Genomic DNA, 14,451 nt, shown 5'->3' with positions numbered 1-14,451 from the left:
TGAAAAATATTTACTGACCCCTCACATCCTGAATATAAACTGCTTCAACTCTTGCCCTCAAAATGTCACTACAGAGTACTGCACACGAAGACAACTAGACACAAGAACAGTTTGTTTCCCAATGCCATCACTGCTAAACAAATAATTCCCTCAACACTGTCAAACTATTTACTAAATCTGCACTACTATTACTATTCTTTTTTTCTCATCATTCCTATCACCCATTTCCTCCCACTTATGACTGTAACTTATTGCTTGTATCCTTAAGATTTTTATTAATATTGTTTCCTCATTGCTTATTTGACCCTCTATGACAATCATTAAGTGTTGTGCCTCATGATTCTTGACAAATGTATATTTTATGTACACTGAGAGAATATACACTAAAGACAAATTCCTTGTGTGTCCAATCACACTTTGCCAATAAAAAATTCTGTTCTATTCTTGCTAACAGGATTTTTTTGGGGAAAAATAGCACCTTCTTTTGACTTTGATTCCTTGCAAAGATAAAGAGTTAAGATAAAGCATGCCGAGCACCTCTGAAGAGATAGTCCTCAACTTACAACAGTTCATTTAGGGACTATTCACTTAACACGGCACTGAAACGAGAGAGAACCATTCTTCACACTTACGATCATTGCAACATCTCCATGGTCACGTGATCAAAATTTAGATACTTGGCAACTAATTCATATTTATGAGGGCTGCAGTGTCCTAGGGTCAGGTGTGATCTGCTTTTGTGACCTGACAAGCAAAATCAATGGGAAATCCAGATTCACTTAACAACCACGTTATTAACAACAAATGCAATGATTCACTGAACAACTCTGGAAAGTAAATTGGTACAATGGACCAGACATACCTAACAAATATTTCACTTAGCAACATAAATTTTGGGCTCCGTTGTGGTAATAACACACAGCTGAAGTGGCGCAGCAGGTACAAGACACTAAAGCTGTGCAGTACCGCAAGACACTAAAGCTGACTAGATCTGTAGGTCAACGGTTCAAATCTCATCACCAGCTCCAAGTTGACTCAGCCTTCCATCCTTGCAAGGTGGATAAAATGAGGACAAGGATTGTGGGGGGCAATGTGCTGGCTCTATTTAAAAAGTGCTATTGCTAACATGCTGTAAGCCGTCCTGAGTCTAAAGATAAGGGTGGCATTAAAAAATCAAATAAATAACTCGAGGACTACGTGTACTCTTCACAAAATACGACTGTTCATTTCTGAACAATAACAATTACTGTACCTATTACCGACAGCATGGTGTAAACTGGACCTTGGGAATTCATTTCATCTGCTTATTTATTTTTATTTATTAATTTTGTCAAACATGATAGTAAGTACAGTATTGGTATAAACATAAACATTAGCAAAATAGGGGCAAGTAAATTAGGCAATAGGACAGTAGGACAGGGACGTAGGCACTTATGTACATCCCTTACTGACATCTTAGGAATGGTGTGAGGTGGATAATAGACAGTCCTAAGGTTAAAGTTTTGGGGGTTTGGGGAGGAAGCCACAGAGTCACATAATAAATTCCAGATATTGATCACTCTTGTTGAAGTCGTATTTTCTGCAGTCGAGAATGGAGCGGTTTACATTAAGTTTGAACCAATTGTGTGCTCGTGTATTGCTGCAGTTGAAGCTGAATAAACCATTGACAGTTAAGACAACATCCCCCAAAAGGCTTCAAGAGTTGTTAACCTAATCCTACGTAGTTTCTGCTTTTACACTACTAGCCAGAGCATACAAAGCTTTTGCCAGATCAATCCTTGAATACAGCTCATCCGTCTGGAACCCGCACCACATTTTGGACATACACTCTAGATGTCCAGATACGCTACTAGAAAACCCCTCCACTCCTCCACTTGGAACAGAATACCCTACACAACTAGACTTACAATCCTAGGTTTAGAAGGGGCGTGCATCAGTACACCTTTGTGCCTACCGTTCCTGTCCTAATGTATTTTTATCTTTTCTATCTCTACTTTATACTTATATTATGTTAAACATACTACAATACAATACTATATTTGTATGACAAATAAAATAAATAAAATAAATAAATAGAAAGCTTAGAACTACAGTACTGTACTTCGTTTTAAACAGGACCTAAGCATAGCCCATAAAATCATCTGCTACAACGTTCTTCCTGTCAACCACTAGTTCAGCTTCAACCACAACACAAGAGCAAACAGATACAAACTTAAAGTAAACCTCTTAAACTCGACTGCAGGAAATACGACTTTAGTAACCGAGTAGTTGATGCATGGAACTCGCTACCAAACTGTAGTATCATCACCTAACCCCCAAAACTTTACCCTTCGATTATCCACTGTTGACCTCTCCTGATTCCTGAGGTCAGTAAGAGGCGTGCATAAGTCCACCAGAGTGCCTTCTCTCCCGTCCTAATGTTTCTCTTTCACTAGTATCATGTATATAAATATTATTATATCTCTGTATACCACCAATACGTACTTGACAAAACAAACAAACAAACAAATAAATAAATTGTGGTAGATTATTTTTATGAATTACATTTAGCCTTGTACATTTTAGCTTGTAGCCCTAAGCGCTTCAGGGCAGTCCCGCTTCCAGGTTCTCTCGCCCAGTTTCCCCGGAACCGCAGCCCCATCAACCGCAACATTCCAGTAAATTCGAATCCGCACTTGCGAAGCTCTTCTCCTACCAAGCGCCTAGGCTAGGCTCGCCTCAAAGCCCCTCCCAACGCGTTACTTTTGAAGTCGCTTGTAAGTGGCGGAGGCGCAAAGGCGCGCACCGCGCAGGATACCCGCGCTCTCACTCTTTTCGCCTTCAACAGGTTTGGGGAGAAGAAATCGGGAGTGTTTTAATGCCTGGCCCAGTCTTTGGTTTTCCCGTGCGGTTGTCCGAAGAGCTCGGGGTGGGGTGGGGGGAAAGGCCCCTTGATTTCCTGACCGAAAGGAATCGCACCGCACGTGGGAAAGGGCGCGCTTTATTTAGATGGGTTTTAACGACCGGGAGTTTGGGAAGGCTTGAGGGCCTGACCCGGCGTCCGGCAATTGTGAGATCTGACTGAAGGACTTGATTCAAACCCAGCCTGCCCGGTGGGAGCTTCCGAGGAGGAGAACCTCGAAGAGCCCCAGTTTCGTCAACAGATGGGCGGCTCGGAGACCCAGCCAAGGAAGCGGCTCTTAGGGGACTGGCTGCCTATCTTCTGTGGGACTTGGCCGTAAGGGGGTGCGGCATCTGTGGTCCGCGCTTTGCCCCCCTCTGAAGCGCGCGAAATACTCGGAAGGGTGCCTGGGCTTTGGACCTGCCCTCTTCGGGAGCCTCGAAACCGTCCCCGCCGTCACGGACCCCGCTGCCGCCTTCCTGGAGGGGGCGCGAGGAGAACGAGCCGTTGAGAGAAGCTGGGAACCGGGCGGAAGGACCCCCGGGGGGGAGGGGCGCCCGGCAGGTAGACAGGGATGGCTTGTGGCCGTTTCTGCTGCTGTTGCTCGCCCTGCTTCGGCACCGTCACCTTAGAAAGTGCCCAGCTCATGCTCCTCTTCGTTTTGACTCTGCTGTATATGTGTTTCGGAGCTATCATCTTCTCCGATATAGAACGGTACTCCGAGTTGGACGCTTTGCAGAAGTGGCAGATCAAGATTGAAAACTTCTCCCTCAAGTACAACATGGCTTTGGCGGAGCTGAAGAATTTTCTGTTTGAGTACGAGGCCGCCTACGTGGTTGGTGTGCGGACCAACGAGACGCGGCCAATGTGGGACTTAGTGGGAGCCTTTTATTTTGTATGCACCGTGGTGTCTACTGTAGGTAAGTGAGGGAGACCGTCCAAACACTTATACGCTTTCTCTGCTTTACATTGTTTGGCTCTTGTACTTTTCCAGCTCAGAAAATAAGTACCATTCACAAGAGAAGGACAAAAGCTGAATGTGTTTTCCTTGATCAATATAGTTCTGGAAGATAAAGCTTGTATGGCTGCTATATTTGTATAAGTAGCTTGTGGAAGAGCCTGTGACTAAAATGTGCTTCTCCAAGTCATAGGGCAGTGATGGCGAATCTAGGGCACGGGTGCCAGAGAGATATGACTTCAGTAACGAGTTGTCAAAGCGTGGAACTCATTACCGGACTCCATAGTGTCATCCCCAAACACTTTACCCTTAGATTATCTACGGTTGACCTATCCAAATTCCTAAGAGGTCAGTAAGGGGCGAGTACAAGTGCACTAGAGTGCCTTCCGTCCCCTGTCCTATTGCTCTCCTATATCTCCTATATCTTTCTTCTATTCCTATATCTCTTCTTCTGTTCTTTCATTGATATGTTCTATTACTATATATTCTTTTCTGTTCTTTCATAGATATATTTTACTATGAGTATCTCCTCTATAACCTTCATCATGTATTTTACTGTGTGTGTGTGTGTGTGTGTGTGTGTGTATGTCTCTGCAGAGTTCCTGTATTCCAAGACTGCTGTTATTGTCATCGTTCATATTTCCACTCCGTAGTTCTTCTCCCACCGTAACTCCAGATATAGATACAAAAGTGTCTCTGCTAGGAAGAATCCAGTACTGTACAGTATACGAAAGCTTATTCTATTAGCCAGTTGTTATTCAATGTCTCTGCAAATCTCCTCTGTTCCATAACAATGTTGGTATAAGATTTTTTATTTTTTCTCCACAATGAAATAAAACAATATATAGTTATAAACACAACAACAATACTTAAAATCAATCATATACAAACTTTTCTTTTCTCATTACTCGCTCCACGGAGGGTTTATACATTAGCAATTCTTAAAATTCTAAGTTAAAAATTTTCTCTCACCGTCTTACTACAAAAGGTTATAACAATGTAAAGAATAATAAAATCTCTTTTATCTAAATTTAATCATATCATATAGCTAATTAAAAATTCTCTATATATATATGTATCTTTAGTAAAAAAAAAAAGCTATTCATAATATGTCACCTACATCGTAAAATAAAGTTCTATATGTTTAAATCTAAACAATAAGTAAATTTTGTGTTATATCATTATATAGTGCTATCACCATTTCTCATCTTTGCCATCTGGCTTGCAAAGCTTGAATCAAATTCTCTTGTTTCAATTTTTCCAAAATTAACCTATTACTAATACATACATAATGTATCTCTTAATTTTCTATCCAATCATAAAACTTCCCCCCAATTTTATAATAATCCTGTTCCATAGCAATGTTGATGTTATCCTCTCTTCATGGGAATAAATAGGTTACAAAGAAAGTCCATGTTTCCAAAACATACAACCGATAAGAAATCATCTGTTGACCGTCTGTTAACTTCTTTTACAAATACTAATACAAATCTTAACTCACGATGCAATGACTCCTCAAAACCAAAAGATGGCGGACCATAATCAAAACTGTTACATCACTTCCTTCAATGTGAAGGGAAATAATTTTGACAAGAAAAGAAACAAAAATAATCCAAATAGAGTCCAAATCAAATCGAATCCAAATTCCATATTTTTATACAGCCTTTAAAGCTCTTCAAAAAAGAGGAGAAAATATTAGGCAATTTGGTGAATCAAAGCTGCTGCTGTATGCCGCCATTATCAAGCAGCCGCTACGTTCCCATTTCCGGCTTTTCTGTTTCCGTTCACAAAAAATTCTCCAAAAAGTCTTTTAAAAATATTTTAGCACTCCAAACTCACCAGCACACCACTTAGCACTTCTTCACCACGCCTATGCTTAAAGGTTTTTCCTCTTCCCAGATGTTACCCCTCTTCTTCAATCTCCTGCGTTGCGTTGTCTCCCACGGCTGGTGTCGGCGCAGGCATTGCAGCCTGGCTGACTTTGTGCCACTGCCGGTGCGAGACCAGGCCGGTTTGCCTGGAGGGGGGTTGCCGATCTGTATAGTTTTTTTAATGCACTTTTTAATGTCTTGTTTGCTTTGTGGTTTTTCTTTCTTTGTTTCTTTAAAAAAAAACTTTGGAGTTTTATATTAACTTTTTTTTAATAAAATAACAATAGACTTTTTAAAAAAAGGAGTAAGAGGTCCAGACCAAAAATACTAGTTTGATATTTTTCCACCTCTATAGAATATGTATACCAGAAGCTATTAGATAATGGGATGACATATCATCAGTATGCTGATAATACTCAGCTGTATCTATCAGTTCATGGGGTCAGTTTGGTGATGCTGTAACTGTATACACACACACACACACACACACACACACACACGGGGAGGAGGAAACAGGAATGGAAAAAGAGAGGGGAAGTGAGGGGGAAAGGAATGAGGGGAAAAGAGAGGAAGAGGGAGAAATGAGAAACAAATGAGAGAGAAAAGGGGGAGAAAGAGGGAGGGGTACCCAGAAATGAGAGAGTGGTAGATATTTCAGGAGGGATGATTAAATATGGATTGACTATGGAATTATGGTAAAAGATATATTTAGGTGTTGTGTAATATTAGGGTGTATTAATTCGTAAAATTGGATTAGAATTTTAGAACTATATAGAATTACATGGGTAAAATTAATGAACGATACATAGGATAAATAAGGGGTTTATGATATGTACTATATGATTTTATGACTTCATTATGAATTTATATATACAATATATATACTGTATACTATATACAAACTGAGTTAATTATATTAGTCCGGCCCTCTAAAATCATCCCAATTTCTCATGGGACCCCATGGCAAAATTAATTGCCCACCCCTCCTCTACAGAGTAATATATATATACCACTTAAAGTGATACATATATCACTTAAAATCATTTCAGTGGAATTAATGCAATGCAATAGATTAGGAGTAAGAACATTTCAGACCATTCTCAGCTTTTGAAGTTATCTGAGTAACTTTGGGCCAGTCAGCCCTCTCTCTTAACCCAAACTATTACACGAAGTTATTATTGTGTTCCGGTGGAGCAGCGAGAAGGAGGAGAGGACCGCTGCTCCGCCGGACTACGGGGGAACATCGTGGCATAGAGGCTTCTTAGTAAACGCAGCAGCTCATCTTTATACAATCAAGGAGGGGAGAAGTGCCGGCGTTAGAGGACCCTGTCCCCATGAAACATCGGAGGCATTGGGAGCCGACCTGCCGATGAGAAAGAAAAGGGGGAGAGATAGGAGAGGTACCCAGAATCCCCCCCTTTTATTTATTTATTTATTTATTTATTGTTTATTTATTTATTTATTTATTTTCCATGCCGCCCAGTCCCAAAGGGACTGCCACTCAGACACTATACTTTTCGGCCCACACCGAAAAAAAATTAGAGGGAACATTGGTTATGACCTATAAAGCCCTTCATGGCATCGGACCAGAATACCTCCAGGACCGCCTTCTGCCGCACGAATCCCAGTGGCCAGTTAGGTCCCACAGATTTGGCCTTCTCCAGGTCCCATCAACTAGGCAATGTCCTCTGGTGGGACCCAGGGGAAGAGCCTTCTCTGTGGTGGCCCCGACCCTCTGGAACCAGCTGCCCCCGGAGATCAGAATTGCCCCCATCCTCCTCGCCTTTCGTAAGCTCCTTAAAACCCACCTCTGTCGTCAGGCATGGGGGAATTGAGATATTCCTTCCCCCCAGGCCTGTACAATTTATGTATGGTATGTTTGTGGGTATGTTTGGTTTTTAATAAGGGTTTTTTAGCTATTTTAAATATTAGATTTGTTATATGCTGTTTTATTATTGTTGTTAGCTGCCCCGAGCATAGTTCCCTCTAAGCTGAGCAGTGAGCAATCGCTCACTTAAAAATCATCATCAACTCAGAGTTTTCCAAACCTGCCCAGAAGCCGAGAGGGAAAGAGTGAGAGGGAAAGAGTGAGAGGGAAGGAGAGAGAGAGGAAGAGAGAGAAACAGATAGAAAAACGAGAGGAAGGAAAAGAGAAAGAAAAAGAATGGGAGTAAGGAAGAGAGAAAGAAAATCAAAATCTAGTTTGAAACTAGCTCAACTATTTAAGTGGCATTTTGATATTGATAGAGTTGCCCTATTATGAGCTCACTGTTATAGACACACAGTACAGTATTTTATTTTGAAATTCTCTGAGGAAAAACAGGGTGGGTTTTTTATTTGTTTGTTTGTTTGTTTGTTTGTTCATTTATTTTATTTATTTATTTATTTATTTATTATTTCTGTGCCGTCCAGTCCCGAAGGGACTGCCGCTCAGACACTATACTTTTCCGCCCACCCCCCAAAAAAATTAGAGGGGACACTGGCCCCAAGTCTACGGAAAGGGGCGGCATACAAATCTAATAAATAAATAAAATTAGAGGAGGCAATATTGTATATCATATCTTGAGCTCATGGTAGAAAAATGGGATCAAAAATAAACTAATCAGTTTAGGAGGCATATAGTCCTTGAAAACACAGTTTAATTTGTAATCTATGTATTAATCTTTAAGTAAGTCCAGTGCTCTCTCAGGATTTTAACATGGCTCACGCTTTAAAAAGACAAAAATGTGGTCCAAAATTACAGTACCTCTAATCCAGCGTTTCCCAACTGGTGTGCCGCGGCACACTAGTGTGCCGCGAGACACGGCCAGGTGTGCCGCGAAGCCTAGGGAAGCTCCAGCTGGGCGGGGCGCTGCCGGTGCCAGACCGCCGGTGCCTCGGACCTGGAGCTCCCACTCGCAGCTGTCCCCCGGCTACTGCACGATGCAGCTGTTTCCGGCGCTCTCCTGCTGGGCCCCAAAAAAGGAAGGCGGGAAAAGGGAGAGCTTCATTATTCGCACCTCCTTTTTCCCACCTTCCTTCTTTGGGGACCAGCAGGAAAGCGCTGCAAACAGCGGCATCTGGCAGTAGCCGGGGGACAGCTGCGAGCACCGTTCACCGTAAGCTGCCCCCTCTCCTCCTTCGCCGCCGCCGCCGCCTCCTGTCTTGGGGCACGATCTGCCCCCTCTCCACCGCCGCCGCTTCCTGCCTTGGGGCAAGCAGTCCGGGAGTCCGGGACTGTGTGGCTTTGTGCCATGAAGAGAAAACGGCCGACGTTTCCCTGCTGCCCGAGCCATTTTCTCTTCATGGCGCAAAGCCACACAGTCCCGGACTCCCGGATCGCTCGCTTCTCCGGTCAGTAAAACCATCTGCCCAGGAAAGCGCCGCGCATTGAAAAAGTGCGATGCTTTTCCGGCAGCCGGCTTGCTGGCTGGAGAAGCGAGCGATCCGGGAGTCCGGGACTGTGGCTTTGTGCCATGAAGAGAAAACGGCAGCAGGGAAAAGTCAGCCAGGCTAACGGGAGGCGGCGCGTGGCTGGGCGCTGGGGACGTCTGGGAGGGCGAGGGGGCTGATGGCTGCTTCTTCATAGCTGCAGAGCCGGCGGGCGGAGGCGAAGACAACAGCCGCCGGCTCTCTCCCTCCACTCTCTCCGGCTCTCTCACTTTCTTTTTCTCTCTGTTGCCGGCGTGGTGAACGAGAGAGAAAGAGAGAGAGAGAAAAAGGGGAGAGAGAATGAGAGAGAAAGAAAGCAAGAGAGAGAGAGAAAGAGAGGAGGGAAGGAGGGAGAAGGAAAGACATAGAGGGAGGGAAGGAGAGAGAGAGAAAGAGAGCAAAAAAGAGAGAAAGAAAGAAAGAGGGATGGAGAGAGAGAAAGAAGGGAAGGAAGGGAGAGAAAGAGGGAGGGAGAAATAGAGTGAAATGGAGGAAGATTTTTTTTTTTGTCCAAACTTTTCTTTAGCCCCCCCACCCACCCACCCCCTCAGTGTTCCCCAGAATTTTGAAAATATGAATAATGTGCCGCGGCTCAAAAAAGGTTGGAAAACACTGCTCTAATCTATTAGTTGTCACTTAGACTTTGACAGCTATAAATCTCACTTCGTGGCAGTGTAGCTGATGTATATGCCATAGATGTTTCCTACACATTTCTTTCTAATTTTCCTCTCCCCAGTCTTCAGTTCTGAATGCCATCATTACCTTTGCACACCCAATCTTACTGGATCATACTTCAGTTTATTTGAGCCATAACAGTGGCATCAATCTCTCAAGCTTGCACACAATGGTATATTAATAGTGATCAGAAGCTTATAAGTGTTGTGGTTAGCTCTGGCCCTGCTCCTGCCCCAAGGACTGTGGATGTGGGGGAGACATCCACATGCTGCAGGCCTGTTTTGTCCCCGGTGGAATCTGCTGATGAAGGCTCCTCTGACCAAGAAGATATGAGTGACAGGGAGGAGGAGAGTGTGGCAGCAGACAGCTCAGAAGGAGATCAATTATCTAGCTCCTCCTTGGATTCAGAACAAGAGTTAATGATACAGCCACGCATGAGGAGAATGATGCATAGGCAACAACAACTGAGAGATTATTATCAAAGAAACTGAGGCCACCTGTGGTTGGGTGGTGCTGTGGTAATTAGTGAGGCTGCTATAAATAGCAGCCTGTGGGTTTGGCCATTGTGGAGGATTATCTGATCCTTGTGTTTCGTGACTGCTTTACTGACTTTGACTTTTTGTGTGCTGATTTTTCCCCACTTTGAAACTAAACCAGGGCAAAGTGTGTGTCACTTTGTGAAAGAAGAAGGACTGTGAATTACCTCACAGCTGCAAGCTAAGTATCACAGAACTGATAAGGGACTTGTACAAATTACCAGTTTGTTTGGAGACGAGTGCTCTTTGCTATGCCAAAAGAGGGCTTGATTTAAGTGAATTTTCATTATAAAGAACATTGTTTTGAATTTTCAAACGTGTGTGTGTGTCTGAAATTTGTACCTGTGAATTTTTGGGAGGATTCTACCAGAGAGCCCGACAGAACAATAAGGAATCAGAATAATATTGTGAAGCACTATGAAATTATACATAAATGCATATTTTAACTATTCTAATATTACCACTGATAGGCAACTCTAATAATATACTGACTTCTTATGTGCAATATCTTATTGCTCAGAAATCTTGTTTACATAACATTTTTCTATTTTTATCTTCCAGGATTTGGCAGAACTGTACCAAGTACCACAACAGGCAAACTTTTTCTGATATTGTATGGCCCTTTTGGCTGTGCAGCAAGCGCCTTGTTCCTCAACTTATTCCTAGAGCGTCTGATCACATTCGTAGGACATGTTATAAAGACTTACCATGAGAGGAGGCTAAAACGAAAACTTGCTAGAGATGGCCAGCAGGCTGGGATTGTTAAAATAGACGAATTAGCTGACTGGAAGCCCTCTGTGTATCATGTCTTGGTTCTCTCTGGTTTGGTATCAGTCATTGTTTCCTGTGTTGCCTCTGTTATGTTCTCGGCAACAGAAGGATGGAGTTACTCTGATTCCCTTTATTATTGCTTTGTGACCTTCAGTACTATTGGTTTTGGTGACATGGTGAGTGGTTGGAATCCAAACTACACTTATCAACTCCTTTATCGGTTTGTCAATGGCCTTGTTGTACTCATAGGGATATGTTTTATGTATTCCTTAATTAATGTGATCTCCATTGCTATCAAGCAGTTCTTAAACTGGACATTAAAGAATATTGGCCGCACATGTCATACGTGCCGAAGAAAACCCTTGAAGTCACAGTCAAATGTGATGCCAGGAACGGTTTGGAAACAGCGCAGTATATCAGTTGAGTCAGCTGGTGTCCTTAGGAGAGAAAGACCTGGTGAAATGTCCATGGAAGACCTCTTACCCTCAGTATCACTTGATGCCATGGAAAAACAATTGGATAAAATTCCTTATTACACACCACCTGTAGAAAATGGATTTGCAGGTGGAGTAGGTGCTTTGGGAGTTATGAACAGTATGTTGGCAGAGACAAGTACTGATACGTAAACATTAACACTGGAATATGTCAGTAAGTATGAGAAGATAAAGATAAATCACAAAGACAACTAACTGAACAAGGTGATTTTCAGAAAGGCAAGCCCTAGTTTTGTTACTGGCAGTTATGTGTTGTATTTTGCACATAATGATCTGTTCTTGCTCAATAGCCCCTGCTGAAGACAATTCAATGGTATCATTTCATGTAGCCACACCTAAAAGCTTCAGCCAGTATTTGTCAAAAGCATGAGAAAGTAAACAAAACACCCAGTAGACTAAATTTGCTTCATTAGTAATTTAGTCTTGAAAACTGCTGCGTTGTCATAGCTTATCAACTTCAGCACAGAGTACAAGTGTTGGTGTGAAAACGTCTCCTTGAGCCAGTATGGGACGTTCTCCATCCCATATCATCGAAAGAGCTGCTGTCATTGACTGCTTACTCTGTTTGTCATCCTTTTGATTAACTGCTAATCTACACTCTTTGCTCAAGCCCAGGGTTCTAGGATGGCAATCAAAAAGCTATAGCAGACTAGAAGTCCCTATGTCAAACGTTTTTACATTTGGTGGCATGTACAAAGCACGCTTTTCTCTGTATCAGTCAAAAGACTTCTCATGGGGTCAACTGACTGTGGAATTCATTTCAGCTAAAAAAAAATGTTCAAAAGGCTGAGCTATTATTCTTTTAATTTATAACAGAGGAAAACAGTTCTACACATATACATACATATACAGTATATACATATACACCCAACTATAAACGCACACACCAATCCTAACCCAGAGATGCTGTGCATCAGAAAGTACACCACAAAATAACACACTAGTTAAGAGATAAAGTCAAGAATCAGACAAATCATAGAATGAGTTCTAATGAATGCTCAGAAGCAAACATTTGCTTTTGAATTTATATGTGAAAAATTATTCACTGCTTAGAGATTTGTCGCAGGAGATCTTCATCTTCCAGGATTATTTGTATTTCTGCACACATCAGAATTCTGCGCAGTGTAATGTGTTTGCAAGAGTTAATCATTAGATTGATATGGAATGGCATATTAGTGCATAAAACCTTGTTTTGCTCATATTATAATGACCCAGTGTATATTTCTAATGGCAAAGTTCATCCACTAGAAATAGTGAAATAAAATTAGGTGAAACTCATTAGAATCATAATACGTCTTAGTTTTCAAAATGTATCTTCTAATCTTCAGTTCCAAAGTCTGGTCTAATTTTTTTATTATTATTCATGAACTCTTTGGAAATGTCGCTACCCAACAGCAACTGTATGCAATTAGGCACTTTATCTTATGTATGTTTTGTTTTAAGAATATGTTTTATGACATTTTGTATTACCTCATAATGTTTATGTCATAAAATATTTTATAAACTTTGCTAAATTTCAATTCCATGGAAATCATGGGTCCCATATTTTTGATGCATTCTGCAATTTGAGGTATCCTAAATGAGTTTCCTATCCTAAGTAAATTCAGTACTGAATTAATTTAAGGAACAAAGTTTTAAAAAGAGAATAATGAGCCCTCTTAACACAAGCATCCCACCACACTGAAAAACATGTTTCCTTATTTGTCATCATTTTAGCCATTGCCTATCTACTGCAGGATGAAGGCTTCTTTCTCATATTTTCAACCTATATGGTTTCTTTTCTTCTTTTTCTGAGCTTTCTTTTGTCTGCAATATTTGCTGATGTCACTGATCCATTTTGTTTTAGGTCTCTTTCATGGATGCTTTTTATTAAATGGGATCCATTCTGACTGTTTTGGTCCACCTACCATCAGTTCTTCTTGCTATGTGACCAATGTTTCCTTATTATATAGAAGAAAATACAGAATTTCTGCTCGTGCCAGTAAAAAGGGTTCAGAAAAATTCCAAAAGCCATGTTATACATGCCTTTCCTACTTGTTCAGCCTTAAATTACTACCAAGAGTCATGATAAACTAAAGTTATTTGCCCAGACATTATATTGGATGAAAGACAGACATGTTTTCATAGATCGGTAAATCTATATATATAGAAGCAAACTGCTACTCAGCATCATCACAAAATCTCCAGAATTTTAAAAGCAGCAAACCTGAAATTTGCCACGCATGTTCCTCTTGCCTTCTAGGTGCTCACTAAGAAAGGATTTTTTGAAATGACCATCAGAGTAGTCATTTCCTATATTATTATTACCATGCTTTTTGATGGTGAGGTTTTTAATCTGAATAGGTCCTTCTTTTGTTTTGATGTGTTTTGTAAATATATGTACCGGTAAGTCTAATCAAAATGAGTCCATGTGTTTCGTATTTATTTTTTCTTCATGCAGGTATGTACTGGAGTGATCTGCGTGTGCTCCCCTCTGCTGCTCTGAGGGGGGAAGGGCCAAATGCATTCTGTATCACTTCCCAACTATTGCTATACTATGATTTATTTCCTAGAATTTTTTTTTCATAGTCCCTGCTGAATTTGGCCATTTTCAAATTCAGTATTTATTTTGCCATCTTCTCATATCAAATTATTTTCTGTTTTCAAAGAGTTGTTTTGTTCAGAGACAGAATCCTAAGACCTTTTTCATAATTTCCTTATAACATTCTATTAGGTTCCAAAATATGAAAATCTGATCCCGCACGTACCCAATTCTCAACAGCAAAATGCCAAAAAACCCAGATTGTTTGGAGTTTATCTTATTCTGGATTGTTTCATGAAGTGACAAGCCTAATTCATTCTAGAATTTGTTGCA

General features: G+C 41.3%; 1 protein-coding gene across 1 annotated transcript; it reads left to right on the top strand.

The window, feature by feature from the left end:
• The first annotated feature begins 2,756 nt into the window (after nucleotides 1-2,756).
• On the top strand, nucleotides 2,757-13,128 carry KCNK13 (potassium two pore domain channel subfamily K member 13). The gene is made up of 2 exons (XM_070733635.1): nucleotides 2,757-3,801; nucleotides 10,894-13,128. Exons 1-2 carry the CDS (start codon nucleotides 3,456-3,458, stop codon nucleotides 11,727-11,729), a joined length of 1,182 nt encoding a protein of 393 aa, XP_070589736.1. The 5' UTR covers nucleotides 2,757-3,455; the 3' UTR covers nucleotides 11,730-13,128.
• The last annotated feature ends 1,323 nt before the right edge of the window (nucleotides 13,129-14,451 follow it).

Source organism: Erythrolamprus reginae, chromosome 1 (assembly GCF_031021105.1).
Source record: "Erythrolamprus reginae isolate rEryReg1 chromosome 1, rEryReg1.hap1, whole genome shotgun sequence".
NCBI lineage: Eukaryota > Metazoa > Chordata > Lepidosauria > Squamata > Dipsadidae > Erythrolamprus > Erythrolamprus reginae.
This window is presented reverse-complemented; position numbering and strand designations above follow the sequence as displayed.

Excerpts from the sequence above, each read along its gene's own strand:
- KCNK13 (XM_070733635.1), top strand. The coding sequence starts at position 3,456 with ATGGCTTGTGGCCGTTTCTGCTGCTGTTGCTCGCCCTGCTTCGGCACC. Across the intron at positions 3,802-10,893 it reads CACCGTGGTGTCTACTGTAG|GATTTGGCAGAACTGTACCA; the intron begins GTAAGTGAGGGA and ends TTTATCTTCCAG.